The following is a 24,802-nucleotide window of genomic DNA, read 5'->3' as shown; positions in this document are numbered from 1 at the left end:
GAAAGGTTTGGAACTTTCCTTTTCTTAATGTATGGTTCATCTTCACCGTCACTGCTTGTATCTGAATCCCAATGTATATAATCTGCTTCGTAGAATACATCTTTTATCTCATCTTCAATACGTACCATACCATCTCGACCTGTCTTCGGTTCAGTTTTTACTGTCCTCAAATATGGATAGGTGCAATTTTTATCTAGACCGAATACCTGTGAACAAATTTTATATAAATAATAGATTCATTTTTATATATACAAGACTAAATCATTATTAACCGACATGGATTTTTTTAATATAGTATATAAATTAATTACTACATTTCTAAGTAAAGTCTAGACTTGTATTAAGATTTTACACAATAGTCGAATGTCATGATTCGAACCCACAACCGCAAAATTGTCAATCTTTAACAATTAGGCTGCTAACTGTTTACTATATTTTATTTAGCTTTCTCTACAATACTAGTTATTTATCATACAATATGGACATGTCGGCCATTTTTATATTTAACTTTATCATCATCAGCTCACTATACGTCCACACTAAGGGTCTCAGAGTCTACCCTAAGTTAGAGATGACTATGTCATAGTCAACAACAGTCAAGTGCAAGTTGACTTCACACATATAATTGAATATCTTCTCAGATATGTGCAGCATCACAATGTTTTACTTCACCATAAGAAAATCGGATAAATGTACATAAGTAAATCGAAAAACATATTAGTACATGACGGGATTCGAACCTAGTACATTCAGATTGCAAGTCAAGTACTTAACCCCTGAGCCATCGATGCTCTTAACTTTATAAGATATTTTATAAAAATTGAGAGATAAAGTGAAGTGAAAATTAGTTTTAAAAGAAATTTTTTTTTTTTTTCAACGTTAAGTGCACTTTGTCTATGGTTTAGAGTTTTGGATTGGAACTTGTTATAGTTATTTTCGTCGATGGCTCAGAGGTTACTGATTGCACTTGATTTGCAATCTGCAGGTCCTAGGTTCGAATCCCGTCATATACCTATGTGTTTTTCTATTTACATATGTACATTTATCTGACGTTCTTACTGTGAAGGAAAACATTGTGATGCTGCACATATCTGAGAAGATATTCAATGATATGTGTGAAGTCAACTTGCACTTGACTGTTGTTGACTATGACATAGTCATCTCTAACTTAGGGTAGACTCTGAGACCCTCCGGACTTATAGTGAGCTAATGAGGTCTTGTTTATTTATATCCATCACATCTGATAACTTCCTTCTCTAGCATATCCTCTAGAAGTATCAAGAAGTAAACTTTACCTGGAGCAGCCGTCTTCTGCAGCGTTTGATTCACCAACTGTCGCTTCAAAACATCCGGAGTGGGTTCATCTTCCTCATCAGAGTCTGTTAGACCGTACTTACTGAAGTGTTCCACCTGGAATATTGATAGTACAAAACCGGTTATAGTGACGTTGAAGGGACAGGTCGTTATAAAAGAAGGATAAGGTAACACTGTTTAAGCTGAAATTTAGAACAGATATAGATTACAGTGTTGTTTTGGAACGGGATATACAGTAGTACCTGGATAATCGAGAGTTCAAGGGACCGCGATAATCTTCTCGCTTATAAAGGTTTCTCTCTAACCCGAGTTTCACGCTTATAAAGGTTTCTTTCTAACCCAAGTTTCTCGCTTATAGAGGTTTCTCTCAAACCCGAGTTCCTCGCTTATAAAGGATTCTCTCTAACTCTAGTTTCTCGCTTATAAACTTTTCTCTCTAACCCGAATTTCTCGCTTATAAAGTTTTCTCTCTAACCCGAGTTTCTCTCTTATAGAGGTTTCTCGCTAATCAAAGTTCAACTATAGTTTATTCTCCCTAATGATTCAGAAAGATCATTTTACAGATTTTAAGAAGTAGAAGTATAGTCTGTAGAGTTAATTTGGTTGTATAGGAAGTTATGGTAAAAAGTAAAAACAACGGTTAAGGATTTAAATAAAATTATATATATTATCCTTTTTATAATAAACACTATGGAGGTATATGTCCGATCCCTAGCACTGCTCAGAGCAAAGTCAGAAGTGAGAATAATCAAAATTTCAGGGGGTCGGGCGTTTTTACCCTAGACCATAAACAATCTTTTATCATAAACAATAGAACAGTCATAGATTAATTTTTGTATAGATTGTAAATTTAAATAATTCCAACAGGTTGTTTAGTTAAAAAATAGTGTTATTAATTGAATACTTACTTGGAACACCCAACTTCCAGTCTGTGGTCTATACTCTATGAATTTCGTCTCGTGTTTCTCACAGACTCGTCTCAATTTACCTTCGTAGTCCATTTTCATGAGCCTGTTGGAAAATAAAATCTATATATACAGTCAGAAAGTCGTGTTAGTTACACTATTTATAACTCAAGAACGGCTGAATCGATTTGACTGAAAATTGGTGGGCAGGTAGCTTAGAACCAGGAAACGGACATAGGATAATTTTTACCCCGTTTTCTATTTTTTATTCCGCGAGGACGGAGTCGCGGGTAAAAGCTAGTTTGAATTAAACCAATATAAATAATACGATATATTCGGAAAACTTTCAATTTTACTAATATTATAAAATATTTAGATGTATGTATGGATGTTTGTTATAAGATATCTCCAAAACGACTTAAAAGATCTCTATGAAATTTGTCACAGATGTAATAATGTGGAAGAACACATAGGCTAATTATTAAGTATTAGATGGTAACACCGTGTGGGTGGCAGAATGTTAGGATTTTGTCAACAAAAGAGGTGCCCTTGTCATTGGTCGAGGATTATTTTTTTTTCAACGGTACAACGCAAAGCTTAGCGAATTTGCCTTAAGGCAGTTACTCTAGTAACAGTATTTCAGTTAATATAAGTTTTTTTTTTCTAAATCCTTGCGGACGAAGTCTGTCTATAAGTCAATCACCTGTCAGGATCAACAATAAGTCGTCTCTGTGTCTTGTCTCGCGGCCACACGCGGCCACACGCGGTCACACGCGGCCACACGCGGCCACACGCGGCCACACGCGGTCACACGCGGCCACACGCGGCCACACGCGGCCACACGCGGCCACACGCGGCCACACGCGGTCACACGCGGCCACACGCGGTCACACGCGGTCACACGCGGCCACACGCGGCCACACGCGGCCACACGCGGCCACACGCGGTCACACGCGGCCACACGCGGTCACACGCGGCCACACGCGGCCACACGCGGCCACACGCGGCCACACGCGGCCACACGCGGTCACACGCGGCCACACGCGGTCACACGCGGTCACACGCGGCCACACGCGGCCACACGCGGCCACACGCGGCCACACGCGGTCACACGCGGCCACACGCGGTCACACGCGGCCACACGCGGCCACACGCGGCCACACGCGGCCACACGCGGCCACACGCGGCCACACGCGGCCACACGCGGCCACACGCGGTCCAAAGTGACGACAGCTTTGCGATTCAAAGCCTGACCAATTGGCGGCTTGTCTGCATCCTCCGGGTATATGATCACTTCCTTGTTTAAAAAGTGTACTGAAAATAAACAATTTTTTTATCTATAGTATAATAGTACTAGTATAATAAATGCGAATGTTTGGATGGATGGATGTTTGTTTGAAGATATCTCCGGAACGGTTCAACGGATCTTGATGAAATTTGGCACAGATGTAAAACATAGATAGGAACAACACATAGGCTAGTTATTAAGTTTTTATTAATGCCGCACGGACAGAGTCGAGGGCTATAACTAGTAATATTATAAAGAAGAAATATGCTTCGAAACTACTAAACAGATTAAAAAAATTCTTTCACGGTCGTGAAGCTACACTATCCCTTGATGACATAGCCTATATTTATTACTAGATTATTTTTAAATTCCGCGAGAAAAAGTCACGGAAAAAGGCTCTTAAAATTTAAAAAAAACCTAACTTACGTAACTAAGCCAGATATAGATTATAAACCAGCCATATTATAAACTGACGCTAAATTATTATATCTCAGAGTAACATACTGTAGTCTTTGTTACTCTTATATTTCGTCGCTTTTTAACTTGGACGATTATCACAAAATCAGTCGCACTAGTGGAAAAAGGGTCTAAGCTAATATAAAACTTACCCAACGTATCCAAATCAAGATTAGCAACGTCCATTTCACAATCGTAGAACACTTTCCCATAGTTTTTACGTCCGATGGTAAAATTGGGAACAACGCAAGAGCCATCTGGACGTATGTAATCTGTAAAATTGAATGAAAAGAACGATAATATCAGACTCGAAGGACCGATTTGGAACGAAGTTCGTTATCGCTAGATGCTTAGGGGGCTAGATGGAAAAAATTCTTACGAAAAGTTGTCACGACACTTTTTGCTATAGTAAGTATGTTAACGACGAATGAGCGCTACTTCACCATGGCAACGACGTGACAATATATAACGAACATTCATAGAAATAAAATGTACTTCTTGTGAAGACTTAAGTTTTTTATTCATAAAATAAACATTGGTTCCTTCACTAATTAATTGAAAGGAACTTCGTTCCATCCGGGTGTCCCAACACACCTCTCAAGTTTTTTTTTTCTTAACTTCGTAGCCCATATAACTATATTTTTTTTAACATTGGATTGAGTCCCTAGTGAATGCATTTCTTTAATTTATTTATAGTACAATTCACGCCCGTAACCCAGAGGGGTAGACAGGGACTACAAACTTCCCTTTGTATAAAGTTAAAACCGTCGGTTTCCGAGACTAAGATCTCTGTATAAAACATATCGTAATTATCTTTGATCAAAAAAAGAAAAAAACAATGTTTTAAAAATAAGAAAATGCTTCAAACAGAGATTTCGATCTCAGAAACACAATGTTTAGATGGATGGATGGATGAAAGTAACTCCAAAAAGGTTTAACAGATCTTTATGAAATTTGGCACATATGTAGAACATAGTCTCGAATAATACATACAATACTTTTCATACGTTTTTTTTAAATTTTGCACTGAGGAAGTCGCGGGCAAAGTTGGTAATATTATAAATGTGAAAGTATGGATGGACGGAGAACAAAATTTGGAAGAATAACATGTTAATTACTATTTTTGTTTAATTTCGAAGGAATCGTGTCGTGTAAAACTTAATACAAGATATAATTTACCTTTCAAGTCTTCTAGAGACGGTATTGTATAGTATCCGGGACGCTGCAGTTTGATGCCGGCTGGATGAGGAGGTGCCTCTTGTTCTATTACGTTCTCTTCTTCTGATACTGATGACAAATATATTAAATTAACTAAAGATGAAAATAGGAAAAAAGGATTTCATTAGACTTGCATAGGATTTTTTTTTTACATTATTTACACTAATATTATAAATGCGAATGTTTAGATGTTTCTCCAGAACTGCTGTTTGGATCAAAATGAAATTTGGTATAGATTTAAAACACACTTTGTAAGAACATCATTCATTCATCATCAGCTCACTATACGTCTCCAGTGAATATGTCAAAGTCAACCACAGTCAAGTGTAGTGACTTCACACATATCATTGAATTTCTTCTCAGATATGTGCAGCATCACAATGTTTTACTTCACAGTAAGAACGTCGGATAAATGTAAATATGTAAATAGAAAAACACATTGGTACATGTCGGGATTCAAACCCAGGACCTGCAGATTACAAGTCAAGTGCATAACCCCTGAGCCACCGTCGTTGGAAGAACACATAAGCTAAATATGATTTGGGAAATTAGTTTAGTTAATATATGGGTCATTCCATGTCAAATCGACAAATTTTTTACCTGACCCCCTTTGATTTCGCTGAAGATCTTTTTCTACCCCCTGAAAGTTATTTTTCAGAACTTTTTCAATTTTTTTCCCGACTCAAAAAAAGTTATGAATTTTTGAAAAAAAACGCTCTTTTATATTTAAATTGCCAGAACTTTTTCAAAAATTGACCGTTTGGAAAGTTTTTTTTTCAAAATTTTTAGTAGAGGATAGAAAAAGATAGAAAATTTTCAGCGAAATCAAAGGGGGTCAGGTCAAAAATTTGTCGATTTGACATGGAATTACCCATATTCACTTGATAACTCCGCAATGGTTCAACATATCTTATTAAAATTTACCACAGATACAGAACATAGATTCGAGTAATAAATGAGATACTTTTGATCCTTTTTTTTTAATTCTGCGCAGACAAAGTCGCGTGCAAAGCCTAATATGTAATCTAGTGCAAAACGCATAAACTACTCTACAAATAAAATGAAAATAAAATATAATCCTACAATCTATAAAATCCTAATTAAATCATACCTTCCTTAATTCTAACAACAAACGATTGAATGAATGAATGAACAAAAGAATGAATGACTGAACTACGAATAACATGAACATATAAATAATCCTTTCATTAACGTACTTAAACATACCTTTCTCAAAATCTAATAAAAAAAATATTCAATGAACGAATGATTGAACGAACCGAATGAACCAAAATATATAAACCGTATAATCCAGCAATTTGCTTTGCGAGAGTCTCGCAGCGGGAACATCCTGGTTCCTGACCCCAACGGTGGCAGCAGAAGATGAACAGCTCACCCGGTGAACATTCTAGCAGGGGAAAGAAGGATCAAGAAGGAAAGGGATGTAACAGAACAGGTAAGAAGAATTCAAATTTTTGACGTGTTTAATGCTTTTGTATGTTTCAAACAACGACAATAAACCCATGATATATTTTAGGTTATACAATTTTTGTATGACTTGTATGGAATGTTGTTATAAGAAATGAGAAAGGTATGTTTAGAGTTTAGACTTTATATTCGCCATATTTTTTTATCTATATTTCGAGGGCGATTTTATTAAATTCATTTCGTTTCATATAAAGCAATTAGAATTGCTTTACAATGTTAATATCTGTTGTTTAGTGGACTAATTTTGAGGTTTGCCCACACTGCGCCCACTAGTGTTGCCTACATATTGCCCACTAGCTCACACTTTGCCCAGTAATGTTGTCCACACTTTGAAAACTTACAGACTGCCCACTTATGATGCCCACACTTTGCCCACTAATGCACTTACCAGAACTGGAGTCTACATTTTCCTTGTCCAAGGACCTCTGCGGCCGCACTGCTAACTCCCGCACAGAATTCTCCGCAGCCTCCGAATTAGAAGCCAACGGCTTGCGTAGTGGCTTAGTTGTCAACCTGTTGACAAACATGTTGTTATACAAGTTGGTAGAATATCATGAATTGTACCGAAACATTCGTATAAAGAAAAAAAATATTTAACACAAAACTAAAGGGGGCGTTGGAGGCGGAATATGTAGGATTAATATCCTCTTTCTGGACGTCTTCTCCTCTGTCGCATTTACAAAAAGACTATGTTCATGGGCGGCGGTCATTTCGCTATTTTAGCGAATTCAAATTACCGCTCGCTCGTTTGCCACAACTGGCGCGCCTTTCAGATACTTCGGGCATTTCTTTATCTATAAAAGGAGATACAATATTTTTTACTATTGTATAAATCCATACAAATCTCACTAAAGTGAGATATTAACACATGCTGTATCTATTCAGTCAAAGAGAATGAGACATCAACTTGTATAGACAAGGATATCTGATCCGGTGGGCATAAGACAAACTAAATTATGGCAACACTAGCGCCCTCCTGTCACTTTTAAAGTGTTTCGTAATCTAGTTGTAGCCCGCGATTCTGTCCGCGTGGAATAAAAAACTTGAGAGGTGTGTTGGGACACCCGGATGGAACGAAGTTCCTTTCTATTAATTAGTGAAGGAACCAATGTTTATTCTATGAATAAAAAACTTAAGTCTTCACAAGAAGTACATTTTATTTCTATGAATTTTCGTTATATATTGTCACGTCGTTGCCATGGTGAAGTAGCGCTCATTCGTCGTTAACATACTTAACAAAAAGTGTCGTGACAACTTTTCGTAAGAATTTTTTCCGTCTAGCCCCCTTTCACAACGCGCGATAACGAACTTCGTTCCAAAAACAAAAGTAGCCTCCGTGTTCTTCCAGACTATATTCTACATCAGTACCAAATTACTTTCAGATCCATGAAGTCGTTCCGGAGATACCTTCTAAAAAACATCCATCCATACATCTAAACATTCGCATGTTATTAACTGAACTAAACTAAAAGTATTTTGTGACAATTTGACATTGACAGGAGGGCGCTAGTGTGTTAACATAATTTAGCTTAACTTATATCCACCGGGTCAGATAAGTCGGTCTATATGTTTTACACATTTTGTAGCACCTCTCATTAGGCCAGATAACATTATTTCAAGTTCCTGCATTGAAATTCCAAGGTAAGTATTTCAGTCAGACAAACTAATAACTTTTAGTAACTTACCCAAATTATTCTTTTTCAGCCCAAGACACTTTACTACCACTTAGCCTGTTGATAATAAAGTTAGAAGATCAAGGCAACGTAAATCTTAGTAGAATTACTTTGCCCTATGTACGAAAGTGTTTAAAACTTAAAAGACTAATTTAAAAAATGTTAACTTACCAACTGGTGTGTTTTTCAATATTCACTTCAGAATCTAGAAAAAAAAAAGCGATATAAATATACACATATATATGAAAATAATCACCGAGTTTCAAAGAATAATGTGATCTTTAATCTCGTTATATTAACAAAATAGTTAAAAATAAATCTATATATAATAAAATTGTACTATCCGTATGTATTATATTGTTACGTGCTAGGGTTCGAAGGATTTGGAGAGAAAAACCTGCTGACTCTTTGAAGACTTTATTGAACTAACACTAGGTCCAACACAAAGCACTAGGTCCAATCACTAAGCACTAACGATGTCCTAGGTCGTAGCCAAGTAGAAGGTTTCCCTTGTATCGCTGGTTGTCGCTTCGAAGTCGCCTCGAAGGTAGCTCAAACTGAACTGACTCGCTCGCGTCTCTGCAGCTATTTATATAGGCCGAGTCGAGTCCGAGACCATTCCAGAAAGTTCCTTTCTGGAACGTTTCCAAAAGGCGCGAACGTCATCGACCGATTCGGACGCTTCCGGAAAGATGACTCATTGCTCACGCTCGCGCGCCGCGGCTTTCGAGATACTTCAAGTTTTATAATTTCACAACAGTACCTCTAACGCCATCTAGTGTTGTAGAGGGTTTCACGTGACTTTGTACGTTCGTAACAATATTATACAAATAATTATATTTCGTACACTTTATACATTTACTTAGCTGATGACAAAAAAAACATTTTTTATTTTTATTTTGTCAGTCTGTCTGTAAGAGCGTTTGTTACAAGTAATCTCCGGAACGACTGGACTGATTTTGACAGGAATTTGACTAGAAGATAGCTGATGTATGCGGGCATGTTATAGGATACTTTATTTAATTCCGCGCGGACGAAGTCGCGTGCTACCGCTAGTTTATTTTTTATAGAATTGAATTGCATGAATAATTTTTTGGAACATATTATTTTGTTAATTATATAACTTTGACGTCACAATTTATTGTCTTATAATAGTTGATACTTTTTAATTATTTCATCAGAGGACATTTAGCGAGTAATTGTCTGGTCACAACGAAAAACCTCCAAGAACGAGAAACTCGGGTAAGAGAGAATCTCTATAAGCGAGAAATTTACGATCCCTTTGATTCTCATTTATCCAGGTTCGACTGTACAACTCAATGACTATATACAAATGTACGTACTATTAACATCATTTCTCTGTTCAGATGTAGAAGGTGGACCGTCGTGTGCATCTCTCTCATTTAAGACTAGCTCTTGCCTGTGATTTCGCCCTCGTTGTATAAATAATAATAGGTATAAGCTACTACAGCTGATAATGATGGGCAAGATTGAAGGCAAGAGACGCGCGGGACGTAGGAAAAAGTCGTGGCTACGTAACAGATGCAAGGGAAAATTCAGCAGAGGAATTGTTTCGCACCGCATTAGATAGAAATAAATTTTACAAGTTAGCGGCCAACCTTAAAGACTAAAGAGGCACTGGAAGAAGATGAAGAAGGAATAAATAAAAATATCTAGTACTGTTAGACAGAAAATCAACTAAATGCCGGTGTATAGGCGCAAAACTAGACATACACTACACCTATCTGACACTTGGTTTAGTAACAAAAACTGAATGGTTGTCATGGCAACGGTAGTTCCCAGGCAATAGTAACAAAAACTGAATGGTTGTCATAGCAACGGTATTTCCCAACAAATAGTAAAGTCCTTCGTAATCATTTGAGCATTTGAATCGTTATACACACTAAAACAAAGCTTTTTTGTGTAACAAAAATGAATAAAGCTAGTCTTATCTTACTAATATTATAAATGCGAATGTTTAAATGTATGGATGAATGTTTGAAGGTATTCCAAAACTGCCAAACGGATATTTCTGAAATTTTTACATAGATGTAGAACATAATTTAAAAGAGAACACATAGACTAATAAATGAGGTTTTTTTTTTAATTTCGCGCGTGTAAAATCGCGGTCAACAGCTAGTATATAAAATTACTCACCTATTAACACTATCAACAGTACTCTCAGCATCTCTGGCATCATTTCTAACCGCACTTGGTCTCAGTACTAATCTTTTACGACTCGGTTTCAAAGATAACTTGTCTTCTAAACTCGGATCTGATTCTTCTAAGCCATCAAACAATGATTTCTGAGGAAGAAAAAAAATTAGGTTCACATTTCGTTACATGAAAGAGATGGAAGACAGTAAAGTGATTGGAGCGAAAGAGAACGATGTATTTAATTAACGGTGAAACTAAGATAAAAAGGAAACATCAAATTCAGCATATCGAATTTATCTAATACTAGCTTTTACCCGCGACTCCGTTCGCGCGGAATAAAAAATAGAAAAGGGGGTAAAAATGATCCTATGTCCGTTTCCTGGTTCTAAGCTACCTGCCCACCAATTTTTAGTCAAATCGATTCAGCCGTTCTTGAGTTATAAATAGTGTAACTAACACCACTTTCTGACTATATATATATAGATGATAAAGTTTAGATGGATGTTTGTTTGAAGATATCTCCGGAACTGCTTAACAAATCTTGATGAAATTTAGCACATATATAGAAAATAGTCTGAAAGAACATCTAGACTAATTTGTTTTTAATTCGCAGGAGACAGCTAGTGTGTATATATTTCAATTGATCCTATGTATAAAAACCAAAGTAACGATGACGATTTTTACTTTTTTTTTTTATTAAAAGCTACCTCTTAGTTTAGTTAACATGCACAATAATTTTTACTGAAATAAAAGAGACATATGCGGTCTATTTTCCTAAATAGTTAAAACTTTAAAAGCCTCTCCTGTAAAGTTATCAATTTGCACATTGTACCTTATTCGTAGGAGCCATCTATATATGCAGACTGTACATAATTAAGCATTACATAGTGAAAGGATGTTTTTTTTTTTTAATTATTTTGTCTTATGTACCTTATCATGTGTTATAGAAGGTGTTGGTATAACCCTGAGTCTGCCGGAGGTTGGTGAGGCGACTTTGTACGCTGTGTCCAGAGCCGCCTTCAATGCAGCTGGATTAGTTGGTTTTAATGCTTCTTCCGCTGATGCACCTGTAAAGATATTACATTAAACCCTATTTCCACTAAGATGACAGCTATTTGTATGACATATGGTACCATCTCAGCATGTTTTTTTTTAAAGGTGACAAACGCTGAAATAGTGAAAGACCAATGCCCATAGACATCAGCAATTGCAGATATGTTGTCTACTTTTAATCAACAGAGGAGGGGACGCACAGAAAGATAATATTTCCCTTTACTATGCGTCCTTCGACAAATCTCAATCCCATCCGTTTCTTTATAAAAAAACTTGAGAGGTGTGTTGGGACACCCGGATGGAACGAAGTTCCTTTCTATTAATTAGTGAAGGAACCAATGTTTATTCTATGAATAAAAAACTTAAGTCTTCACAAGAAGTACATTTTATTTCTATGAATGTTCGTTATATATTGTCACGTCGTTGCCATGGTGAAGTAGCGCTCATTCGTCGTTAACATATTTACTATAGCAAAAAGTGTCGTGACAACTTTTCGTAAGAATTTTTTCCGTCTAGCCCCCTTTCACAACGCGCGATAACGAACTTCGTTCCAAAAATAAGGGTAGGAACGGAAAGAGAACTAAAATTAAGCCTCCGACACCACTCATCAGACAAAATGTGGTTTGTCATAGTTCACAAACTTTAAGCTTTAATTCTTAACAGACTTCAAAAAGGAAATCCTCAGTTCATCTGTTTAGAGTCGGTTTCGACCTAGGTAAGAACTTAGTCTAAGACATCTAATATATAAAATGTCACTTATTTACTTCGGCCGAAACCGACTCCAAAATAACAATAATTATACAAAATAGACATGTTACAAGAAAGAAGAGAACTTTCTTTAGTTTAGAGGGTTTTCATGACATTATTTTATTACTTTCTAGTGCACATTGACAATGTTTTTTTAAAGATTCAAATATTAATGTAAAAAATTCTCAAAATAAAAACAATAACATTTTTTTTTTTCAAAAAATGACAATGTACTTATGTATTTCAATAAAAAAAAACTCACCAGAATCAGGCAGCAGATCCTTAAACAGCGGAGAGTCACCATAAGGTCGTGCAGCTAGAGTCAATATCTGCTCGTGAACACCACCGCCCGCAGCACTGCCACCGCTAAACATATTTAAAACATACCATTGCATGCGACTTCGTTTATGTAGAATAAAAAAAAATATCCTATAACATGCCTGGATACATCAGCTACCTTCCAGTTAAAGTCCCATCAAAATCTGTCCAGCCATTCCGGAGATTACTTGTAACAAACACATCTATCCAAACAGACAGATAGACAAAGATTTGTTTTTTTTTAACACTTTTTAATATCCAATAAGATATTTAGAGATGTTATTTAAATTTATCCTCTATATCAGTGATTGTCAAACTTATTTCTTTCACCGCCCCCTTTGAAAATCAATTATATTTCAGAGCCCCCTAATTTTTATTCAGCCCTAAAACTTAAAAACCACAATTTCATTACTTTAATTAATTTCAATGCCCCCCAATTTTTTGGGCCCCTTATCGCCCCCACTTAGGTTTCAAACGCTCCCAAGGGGGCATTATCGCCCACTTTGGGAAACACTGGTCTACATACAGAATTGTGGATAATATTTAGTATAATACAAAGACTACTACATCTCGCTTATAAAGGTAATCTCTCTAACACGAATTTCTCGCTCGTAAAGGTCTATTTGGACAAGTCAATAATTCACTCTTATAGAAGTTTCTCGCTTATCCAGATCCGACTGTATATATATATTATATATCTATATATATAAAAGAAAGTTGTGTTAGTTACACTATTTATAACTCAAGAACGGTTGAATCGATTTGACTGAAAATTGGTGGGCAGGTAGCTTAGAACCAGGAAACAGACATAGGATATTTTTTACCCCGTTTTCTATTTTTTATTCCGCGCGGACGGAGTCGCGGGTAAAAGCTAGTATATATATAAAAGAAAGTCATGTTAGTTACATCATTTATAACTCAAGAACGGCTGAATCGATTTGACTGAAAATTGGTGGGCAGGTAGCTTAGAACCAGGAAAAGGACATAGGATAATTTTTACCCCATTTTCTATTTTTTATTCCGCGCGGACGGAGTCGCGGGTAAAAGCTAGTATATAGCCTATATTTATTACTAGATTTTTTTTTAATTCTGCGCGAACGAAGTTCCAAGCAACGGCCAAATCAAAAATCTTACTAATATTATAAATGCGAATGTTTAAATGAATGTATGTTTGTTACAAGGTATCTTCAGAACGGTTGCAATGATCATGCTGAAATTTGACACAGATGTAGAACATAGTCTAGATCAAGGACTCCCAAAGTGGTCGATATCGAACTTAAAATATTGCTAATTCTCACTCTGTCTTCTATTGACTTAAGTCAGAATTAATAATAATAATAGATGTTAAAAGTAGGTAATTTGACCATGTGGGGGTCTGAGGTAACAGTTCATTTTGGAATAGGGGGTCCTTGTACAAAATAGTTTGGGGGTCCCTGGTCTAGAAGATAACATTGGCTATTTTAAATTCCACACAGACATAATTACTGGCTAATGACATAACTTACCCGAGTACTTGTGTAGTGTTAGCATTGAATCCTCCAAGAGACAAACCAGTGCCAAGTGAAGGAGTCGCACCAAACATACTGTTACCTAGACCACTGTCCAGACCTCAAATAATGTGGTAGACAGAATAAAAGATAACAGTTTTATTCAGTATTTAAATTAAAAAAAAAACTACTACACGTCTTTCTACTCTTCCATCCATTTTTCTTTCATATATCAATCTCTTTCTATCAAATCATTCGTTCATTAATATCAATGTTATTCATCTAACGTTCATTTTCGTTCAGAAACAGACCTAAATATATTTTGCTGTAAAGTTTTTTTTTGTTGGAATAGACTTCACTGTGAAAACTATGCCATGTTCTCAAGCGCGGTTTTTTTTAAATATTACAAGGTGCAAACGAGCAAGCGGCTACATGAATTCGCCGAAATGGCGAAGCGACCGCCGCCCATAGACATTTGCAATTGCATATGCGTTGCCTACCCTCAATCAACGAAAGAGACGCACAAAAAGAGAATATTTAACCTTCCTATTCATCTCCTCCTCCATCAAATCCACATCCCCTTCCCATCCATTCCTTATAATAAAATGAGTGGGAAGGGTAAGAAGACTAAAATTTGGCCTCCGGTTGGATCAAATTTAGTTTTTTTTTAAAATCAAATTATAATTTTCATTAAAATTGAAATCGATTTGTTCAAAAGTGTATTTTTATATATTTAACATTATTTTTTTCCGCACTCGGAGTTAAATGATCCCCCTTAAGTGTTAATTTAGTAACCATATTAAAAGGACTGACAACATTCAGTTTTGAATAACTCGTAGTCTTTACAATACATATAATTTACTAGCTGTGCCCGCGACTTCGTCCGCGTGAAATACTGTTTTCGTTAAGCATTTTTTTTAAGGATTATTATTTTACTTGACCGACGTGCTATGCGTTGATGTATGGATGTAGACATAGAGATAGGTGTGCCGCGACCGCACCAAATGTAGGTGTTTGGTCTCTACCTATCCCTCTGGGTCACGGGCGTGAATTTAGTTGTTGTTGTTGAGGTATTTTATTTAAACTTATAAAAAATTACAACAAAACAAATGGAACTTACAAAATATTCATTTACTCTTATGCAAATTTTCATCCCCTATTCCCTTATTATATTGCAACATTAAGGGTAAAACTTTTACAAACTTTAAATGACCTATTTATTAATATCAAATTAGCAGCCTAAAAAAGTTAGAAGTTAGAACCTTATTCTAACTGTAAAAATGACGATACGTCCATACAAATTTCCACCCCTACTTTTACCCCCTTATACACCCTCTTTCACGTTAAAAATTAATCTTTGTCCTTTCCCAGGCTCTAAGCTAAATATCAGTAAGTATAATAGTAAAACATATTAAACAAAACATTCATTAAAACCTCACATATTGCGAAACAAATTTTCATCCCCTATTGTTATTTAGCACCCTTACGGGTAAAATTTTAACAAAAATCGAAATTCTTACTTATTTATACCAAATTAGCAGCATAAGAAAGAAGTTTCAAGCTTCTTACTGTAAAAATTACGTTACTTCCATACAAATTACCACCCCCACATTCAACCCCTTACAACCCTTTTTTCGCGTTAAAAAGTAGTCTTTGTTCTTTCTCCGGCTCTAAACTAAATATCGGTAAGGGTAACAGCAAAACATATTAAATAAAACATTCACCTAAACCTCACATATTCCCAAACAAATTTTCATCCCCTATTGTTATTTAGCACCCTTCAGGGTAAAATTTTTACAGAAATTGAATTTCATATTTTTTTATATCAAATTAGCAGCCTTAGAAAGAAATTTCAAGCTTCTAACTGTTAAAATGACAATACTTCCATACAAATTACCACCCCCACTTTTAACCCCTTACAACCCTGTTTTCGCGTTAAAAAGTAGCCTATGTTATTTCTGAGGCTCTAGAATATCTGTGTACCAAATTTCATTTAAATCGGTTCAGTAAACAATAGTAGGCGACACTTCCATACAAACTTTCACCCCCACTTTCAACCCCTTACAACCCCTTTTTCGCGTTAAAATATAGCCTATGTCCATCCTCAGGCTCTAGACTATATGTGTACCAAATTTCATTTAAATCGGTTCAGTAGTTTTGGCGTGAAAGCGAGACAGACAGACAGACAGACAGACAGACAGACAGACAGAGTTACTTTCGCATTTATAATATTAAGTAAGGAGGTAAGGATAACAACTTGAACAATTTAATCAATTTACAATTTGCCTTCATATGTCTAGTGAGATTGTAAATATTTACAATTATATTTTAAACACAGTCTAACCTGGATAAGCGAGAAACCTCCATAAGTGAGAAACTCGTATAAGTGAGAAACTCGTATAAGTGAGAAACTCGTATAAGTGAGAAACCTTTATAAGCGAGAAAAATATCGTGAACTCTCGCTTATCAAGGTTGGACTGTATTTGGATCATTAAAACCAGTATTTGCAGTAACTCACCAGTCCTGAAGGTATTATTCTGCTGAGGTTGTGCAAACAGTGAGCCGGTGCCGAGATTGCTGAAAGCAGGCGCAGCAGCCGGCTTTGCCTGGAATGATGTGCCTAAACCGCCGCCTAGACCTGTCGCTGGAATACAACAAATCATGTACTGGAAGGCTTAATTACTTTTTTATATAACCACCTGAATTCGCCGAAATGGCGAAAAAAGCACTACCTATAGACATCTGTAATTGCAGATGCGTTAGCTAACTGTCAGAGGCGGACAGAAATAAAACATTTCCCTTTCCTGTGTGTCCCCTCCTTTGTCATAAGTTTCCCCTACCCATCCTTTCCTTATTAGAAAATAGCGGGTAGGGAAAGTAGACTAAAATGAGTTATCCAGCTCAAAAAATCATCAAACTGTACACGAAATTGCTTTCACTTGATGCCTATCTTCTTTGTGGTTGTGGTATTTCACCAGTCGAATCTAGCATCTACTACTTTAAAACTAGTATTCTACTATCTAGTATGTACTAATATCCTATTTTACTACTAGTAATAGTAGTGAGAATACTAGCTATCCCCAATAAAAACCCTATTTGTTTCACTACATTTGATTTGGCACGTCAGAAACAAGACAACTCTTCTGTACCATGTGCCAACTCAACTCACCAAAGCCAGTATTCTGTGTCTGTCCACCCAACATCGGTGTTGTATTCGGTTTGCCGAAGTTACTGAAGAAACCGGAATTCGAGGTGTTCGTACCGAAACCCGTAGACAAATTGCCAAAAGCTGAAACAGATTTGTTTTTATATTTTTCAAATTTTATTAAGACAATGTCAGTGGCATTAAATGTGTGTTAACACCTCCTACTTCAATTTTCCCCCACTTCATTGTAGTATCATAATTAATACAAGTTTCGTGTACCTGCTGGTAGTTTACGACCCACCAGTAATTTACGACCCATTAGTAGTTTACGATCCACCAGTAGTTAACAACTGACTAGTAGTTTACGACCCACCAGTAATTTATGACCCATTAGTAGTTTACGACCCACCAGTAGTTAACGACTGACTAGTAGTTTACGACCCACCAGTAGATAACAACTGACTAGTAGTTTACGACCCACCAGTAATTTATGACCCATTAGTAGTTTACGACCCACCAGTAGTTAACGACTGACTAGTAGTTTACGACCCACCAGTAGTTAACAACTGACTAGTAGTTTACGACCCACCAGTAATTTATGACCCATTAGTAGTTTACGACCCACCAGTAGTTAACGACTGACTAGTAGTTTACGACCCACCAGTAGTTTACGAGCCAGCAGTAGTTTATGACCCATTAGTAGTTTACGACCCACCAGTAGTTAACGACTGACTAGTAGTTTACGACCCACCAGTAGTTAACAACTGACTAGTAGTTTACGACCCACCAGTAATTTATGACCCATTAGTAGTTTACGACCCACCAGTAGTTAACGACTGACTAGTAGTTTACGACCCACCAGTAGTTTACGACCCACCAGTAGTTTACGAGCCAGCAGTAGTTTACGACCCACCAGTGGTTTCCGAGTCAGCAGTAATTAAACTCACCAGAGGGCGCGGAGGTGCCAAAAGTGGGTGCAGTGGTCTGCTGAGGCTTGGCGGTGAACAGTCCTCCGCCGAAGCCACCAAAGCCAGTGCTGGCGGGTGTCGTGCCGAATCCAGTGGTAGCTGGCTTGCCGAACAGACCGGTGCTCTGTTGCTGGAATAAATATAAAATACTAACTGTAGCCCGTACGCGTGGAATTAAAAAAAAACATAATTTTTAACCTATGTGTATAATAACCATCCATACATCCAAAACATTTACATTACAAAGTCTACATCTTACGTCAAAAAAAAGTTACATCAAAAAAAAATTATTTCTTTAATAATTCTTTAACAATTTACTTATGAATTTCGAAGGGTACTTATCTTCCTAATTATTTATACTCACTTGGTTCTGAGTGGTCGAACCAAAGGCACCAAAGCTGGGTGTTGTTGTACCAAAAGTTGGTGCTTGAGTTGTTGATGCACCAAAAATACCAGTACCTATAAAACAAAAAAATAATAATAATAAAAATACATACAACAATAACAAAATATTTAAAAACATACATATGTTAAAATAACTATGCAGAATTTATCAAGTATTATTTTTTTCCAAAATTTTAAGGATTTCATTCAAATTTCATTCAATTTTTAATGATTTCATTCAAATTTTTTACATTTTAATTACAACTATAAACCTTTTGATGATTTATTTTTCCTTAAATTTATAACTTAAGTTAGGTCAAAATTAGTTAGGTTTAAAATTTGAAACAAGAAAAGTTCTTACCAGTTGTGCTAGTAGCTCCGAACGCAGGCTTATTACCAAATAAACCGGTAGATGTTGTTTGATTTGGTGTATTTCCACCAAACGCAAACGTATCTGTTGATAAGTAATGTATTTAAGTAGGTTCCCATTGTCAATATACATGTATAGAAACATATAAGCTAAAGAAAAAGTATTCGTCAAGATTCAAACGAGTCCAAACTCGATGGGGTTATGTCACACATAGCGAGGTACCTATGACCACCTTCCAGTTCCATCATCAGATCATCACCATGTCATCATAATATTGTATTATCACACAATTTACACATGTATACAAAATTTCACATCAATCAGTAACCGGGAAGTGGATCATTAATTTGTAAAAAGACATTCAGAAAGGAAAAATTAAAAAAAAGCTTATCAAGGAAATAAAGTAAAGGATCTTTCATTAAAGTTAAACACATACTCGTCTGTCCAAAACCAGTAGATCCCAAAGAACCACCACCAAATAGAGGAGCGCTAGTTGTAGCAGGTTGACCAAATGCTGAAAAAAATAAAATTTACTAATAACATTATTTGATTTACTAGCTATCGCCCGCGACTTCATCCGCATGGAATTCTTACTGTGAAGGAAAAAATTGTGATGCTGCACATATCTGAGAAGAAATTCAATGATATGTGTGAAGTCACTACACTTGACTGTGGTTGACTATGATATAGTCATCTCTAACTTAGGGTAGACTCTGAGACCCTCAGTGGAGACGTATAGTGAGCTGATGATTATGACGTTTGCGAAACTTATTGCTACCTAACTTTGCTATTGGAAGGGACGGAGTTCGTCTCGTTGTAAGATACAAAGCAATTTTTCTGTAAGTGGAACACCGCGAATTGCCCTGACTGTACATAAACCTTCCCAAATTTATCCCAGTGTTTTTTTTAATACTTCATTAATTATTTCTAAAAGAACACATTTTATTTTAAATCCATAGAATGTCGTAAGAACATTGACAGATGACACCTGACCTCGCAACAAACCATCCATACATCTATACAATGGCATTTATAATATTAGTAAAATACTCACTAGATCCACCAAACAATGGTTTGTTCTCAGTCGGCTGCTGGAAGCTGGAGAACATACCAGCGGAGGCGCCTTTACGTCCCGCCGTATAATCCTCAAGCCGCAGCTCCTCCAGAGATTTACCTTCATATTCCTAAATGTAAAAGTTAAGTATACATTAAGTCAGAACGGAATTAAATAAAGTATCGTATAACATGCCTGGATACATCAGCTACCTTCCAGTCTAAGTCCCATCAAAATCTGTCTAGCAATTTCAGAGATTACATGTAACAAATGCGAACTTGCGGACAGACAGAAAAAAAATTTCAAAAATTGGTTTTCCTTATTGGTCACACAAATACATTGTGTATACGAAATTATTTTTTTTTCTACCATATTACATACATACACTCAAACTTTATTAATATATATAGATTTTAGATTTTATGACAAAACTCTAAAATTAAATAGATTCAAACATACATAAGCGAGAAACCTTTATAAGTGAGAGTTGTTGTCCGGTCTCGGACAACCGTTACAAGCGAGATACTCAGGTTACTGAGCAAACTCCATAAGCGAGAAATTCCAGTAATGAGAATTTTCTATCAGCGAGAAAAATAACGCTGTCTTTTGGACTTTCGCTTATCCAGATTCAACTGTATTTCAAAAGAATAATTCAAAACAAAACTTCAATTTATCACACAATTTTTAAAGCCATATTCCTCTCTATCTCTTTCTTCTCTCCCTCTATATATCTCTATTCTCTCATTACATACCTTCATACAAGTAATACAATGATGTTTGATGTTAACATTCTGCGAGGTGCCAGACTTGACCACCATATCCGTGCCCACAACGGGATTGTATTTAACATGTCCAGTACCAGTCGGAGCTTGCTGTTGTCCAAATGCACCTGCAAATAAAAATCAGACTGAATGGTATCCTTATGTCATTGTCATTTATTTTAATCATTTTAAACTGTTTTATATAATTACTAGCTTTTACCCGCGACTCCGTCCGCGCGGAATAAAAAAAAAAAAAAGAAAAAGAAAACGGGGTAAAAATTATCCTATGTCCTATTCCTGGTTCTAAGCTACCTGCCCACCAATTTTCAGTCAAATCGATTCAGCCGTTCTTGAGTTATAAATGGTGTAACTAACACAACTTTCTTTTATATATATATATATATATATATAGATATATAGAAGATTTTGTCTCAACTTAACTGTAGTCTATTATTTTTATTTTCTTTCCTTTCTTTTTAGTTACTGTAAGTTGTGTACAACGATTTTGGGTACATAATTACATAGTATCTGTTGTATATATATATTATGTAGTTGTTAGTTGTTCCAAATAAAAATCACTTCGGGGAAGAATACAAATAGAATGAAACCTCACTTATGTCCAATGGTTCGGATAGTATTGTCAGTCTATACATACAAATACATACATAAAACACTCTACTGATTCATTAATAACTAGATTTAAGTTTTAATTTAAAATATAAAATTCATTCGCGTAGACGATGTTTGCTAAAGTATTTTTAAAGACAAGAAAAATGTTAGTCAATTTCTAGTAATTCTAAAAGAAAAAAACATTTTCCCTATTTCATATATTAAACAAAATTATTTTAAAAAGTAAGGTAAAGTGATAAGTAGATAATAAAATTTATATGAATAGGTTACTCACCGGCAGTATTATTGAATAGGCCACCACCCCCTAAGGTAGTATTTCTGCTGGCCGAATAACCCAGTACTTGTAGACGGAGTGGAACCGAATAGGCCAGTTCCCGTCGTACCCGTTGTCGATGTATTACCGAATCCAAAACCTTGAAAAGTGATTTATTATTAAAGCCATAATAATTATTTCTAACAGTTGTAGCCGACAGCAAAATACCACGAACATAGTCTAGATGAGTATGTGTGCCAGAGAACTAATATTAGTCCTCTTTTCTGACTAGGCGGAGGAAGGGATGGATAGGAAGAGGGAAAATCTTATATGTGTAGGTCCCCTGCCTATTAAAGGTAGGTAAAGGGTCTATAGGCAGCGGTCACTTCATTTTTTCACACTAAGATGACCGTTTTCTATCATTCCGTAGTGAGTCTGAGTATGGCAGTATGAATTATATAATGGTCACTAAGGAAGTTCCTTAATGTATATTTAGTGTGATATTTCAACAAAATGACTCTGCTAATGGTTATCATTAAATGACTAACCGTTGGTTTTTGAGACCAAAATCACTGTATAAAACATATCGTCATGCCTGTCAATATTTTTGACAAAACAGAAACCCACAGTGAGTGTGAAACTAAATTGGCAAAACAATATTTTTTCGTTAAATAAAAATGGTGACAGGTATTTTAAACTCTAAAATAAACAATAATTTTCAATTAAATCAAGCAAATACCTGCAGGCTTTGCCCCGAAAGCGGAAGTATTCTGGGTGTTACCGAATAGGCCGGTCGACTGGTTGTTACTAAATAGGCCACCAGTGGATGTATTGGCTCCAAACCCGAAGGCGCCTGTTGTTGCACCGAAAGCGGGGGTCGAAGTAGATGCTGGGGAACTACCAAATAGGCCACCCGTGGTGTTGGTGGAGCCGAATAGACCTGAGTAGAAAAAGATTAGATAGTTTTAAAGTACTAAAGTATTGAACAAAAATTATTATTTTTTTTACTGGCTATCGCCCGCGACTCCGTCCGCACGGAATTAAAAAAAATCTTAATTTGTTGCCTATGTTTTCTTCCAGACTGTATTCTACATCTATATCAAACTTCTTCGAGATCTATTAGCCGTTCTGGAGATAACTTCTAACAAACATCCATCCATCTAAACATTCACGTCATACTAATATTATAAATGCGAATGTTTAGATGGATGGATGTTTGTTTGAAGGTATCTCGGGAATGTCTTAATGGATCTTGTAATTTGTCACAGATGTAGAACCTAGTCTGGAAGAATACATGGCTACGTATTACGTTTTTTTTTAAATCCCGCGCGGACGGAGTCGCGGGCGACAGATTTCGCGAGACATTTCGTAGAAATTGCACAGAAGTCAAACCTTTAAATATATATTTCTAAATAATTTGTGTACCTCAATCATTATAGTATAACTTACCTCCACCAGTAGTTGGTTGAGGCGTGGCCGTGGCCCCAAATGCCGGAGGTGCACCGAACGCATTAGTACCAGTTGTCGGCTTGAAACTACCGAAAGATGGTGTTGTTGATGTACCTGTGGGAATTGGTTTAATAAGATTTCAAACATTTCATATGTGCTATGCTCTTCTTTGTCTATTTAAGATATATAACTCATCTGAATAAATAATAAACCATAAAACAAGACAGCTGTAGTCTGACAAAGATTTTGTGACTGACAGTGTCAAGAGAGCACTAATCGAAACTTGTACCAGGTCAAAAAAGTCGGTTATACTAAACAATGTTTTTACACTAAAGGTCTCACACATGCTATTTTTTTTAATTAAAAATATTAAGAACTATAAAAATTATATTACCAAAAGCAGAAGTGCTCGCACCAAATGTTTGTTTCTGAAACATCTTGCTATCTTCTCTTTGTTGTTAACAGAATTGATCCCTGGTCTTCCACAAGTCAAATAACACTGCCTGTCAGGCACCCAACATCTTCAACCTGAAAAATTACTAAATTAAAGGAGAGCAATGCTTCCTCTGGTGGACATCAGTGATCTAACATTAAGGATCAGATTTGCCTCCTTACCAGTGGAAACTTGATAAGCGAGAAACCTCTATAAGCGAGTTATTATCAAGTCTTGATGAACAAACTCTATAAGTGAGAAATGCTAGTTAGAGAAGAACCTCTACAAAAGAGAAGAATATCGCAGTCTCTTGGACAATTCAAAATACGGATGGATAGAGTGAAAGAGGATATGATGGAAAGAATGGTGTGAATTCAGATATAACTGGTGATAGATGTGTGAATCAGTACCTAATAAGCAGATAGTACATAAGGTAAAGGGCAGACAGATAGGGCTTCATTGTTGAATTAGACTTTGATTTAGAACAAGCAATAACATTAAAGTTAGAAATATGTAGTGGCAAATACTCATTCTACACCACATAAAATCACATAATGAAATTTTACACATGTTTATAAACATAACACGAATAAAGTTATCACAAAAAACGGCTTGATGTGTTTGAAATTTTGAAATACCTACATTTAATTGTAAAAAAAATCTCTATGTATGAAGAAATCGAAAACATGCCAAAATATTAAATGTGTTATACTGCGTCGTTATAGTCAATACAGTGACGAAGTTTTTGGCATACAACAAAATATTTAAAATAAATCCACCTTCTTGCCTTAGATACAACAAATTACACCAGCGGAGTTTTGACGTTTAAAACTAAACTCACGAGGTAAGCTAAGAATTTGGTTTACACATCATTAGGGTTTTATTAGAAACCATACAAATAAGCATTTTAAATTAACCATACTGAAAAATTTTAATAACTAATAATCATAAGCCGTATGTAAATAACCGTATTATTTTATAAACTTACCACTTTTACAGGCAATAAAGTACACCAAACTATTAAAGACTGAAAATTCACTTTAAATTTATAATGAAATAGGTTGTATTTGGTTATTTCACTGTACTCTTGGATAGAAGCAAAACGGTTTCAATTTTACACTGCATCCAAATCGGCTTTCCATTAAAACTTTAGGAACAGATTATCAACAGCAATTTTTATATTTAATTGCCAGACACAATTTTTTAAAATATGTTGAAAGTTTCTTAATGTTGCCACACATATGACGAAAA

General features: G+C 35.9%; 1 protein-coding gene across 1 annotated transcript; it reads right to left on the bottom strand.

Moving 5' to 3' along the window:
• LOC106709776 (nuclear pore complex protein Nup98-Nup96-like) lies at nucleotides 1-24,696 on the bottom strand. Its single transcript, XM_045685558.1, is given in 28 exon segments — nucleotides 1-206; nucleotides 1,296-1,410; nucleotides 2,223-2,325; nucleotides 2,923-2,959; nucleotides 3,408-3,533; nucleotides 4,116-4,235; nucleotides 5,143-5,250; nucleotides 7,058-7,183; nucleotides 7,425-7,463; nucleotides 8,355-8,395; nucleotides 10,500-10,648; nucleotides 11,430-11,566; nucleotides 12,562-12,665; nucleotides 14,123-14,225; nucleotides 16,623-16,748; nucleotides 17,274-17,393; nucleotides 18,197-18,347; nucleotides 18,582-18,676; nucleotides 18,963-19,055; nucleotides 19,408-19,485; nucleotides 20,026-20,155; nucleotides 20,778-20,914; nucleotides 21,691-21,733; nucleotides 21,735-21,829; nucleotides 22,409-22,609; nucleotides 23,119-23,232; nucleotides 23,513-23,646; nucleotides 24,540-24,696. Coding segments are annotated over 27 exon segments (2,751 nt in total). The 5' UTR covers nucleotides 23,556-23,646; nucleotides 24,540-24,696; the 3' UTR covers nucleotides 1-189.
• Between the last annotated feature and the right edge of the window lie 106 nt (nucleotides 24,697-24,802).

Source organism: Papilio machaon, chromosome W (assembly GCF_912999745.1).
Source record: "Papilio machaon chromosome W, ilPapMach1.1, whole genome shotgun sequence".
NCBI lineage: Eukaryota > Metazoa > Arthropoda > Insecta > Lepidoptera > Papilionidae > Papilio > Papilio machaon.
Note: the sequence above shows the minus strand (reverse complement) of the source record. Positions and strands in the feature narration are given on the sequence as shown.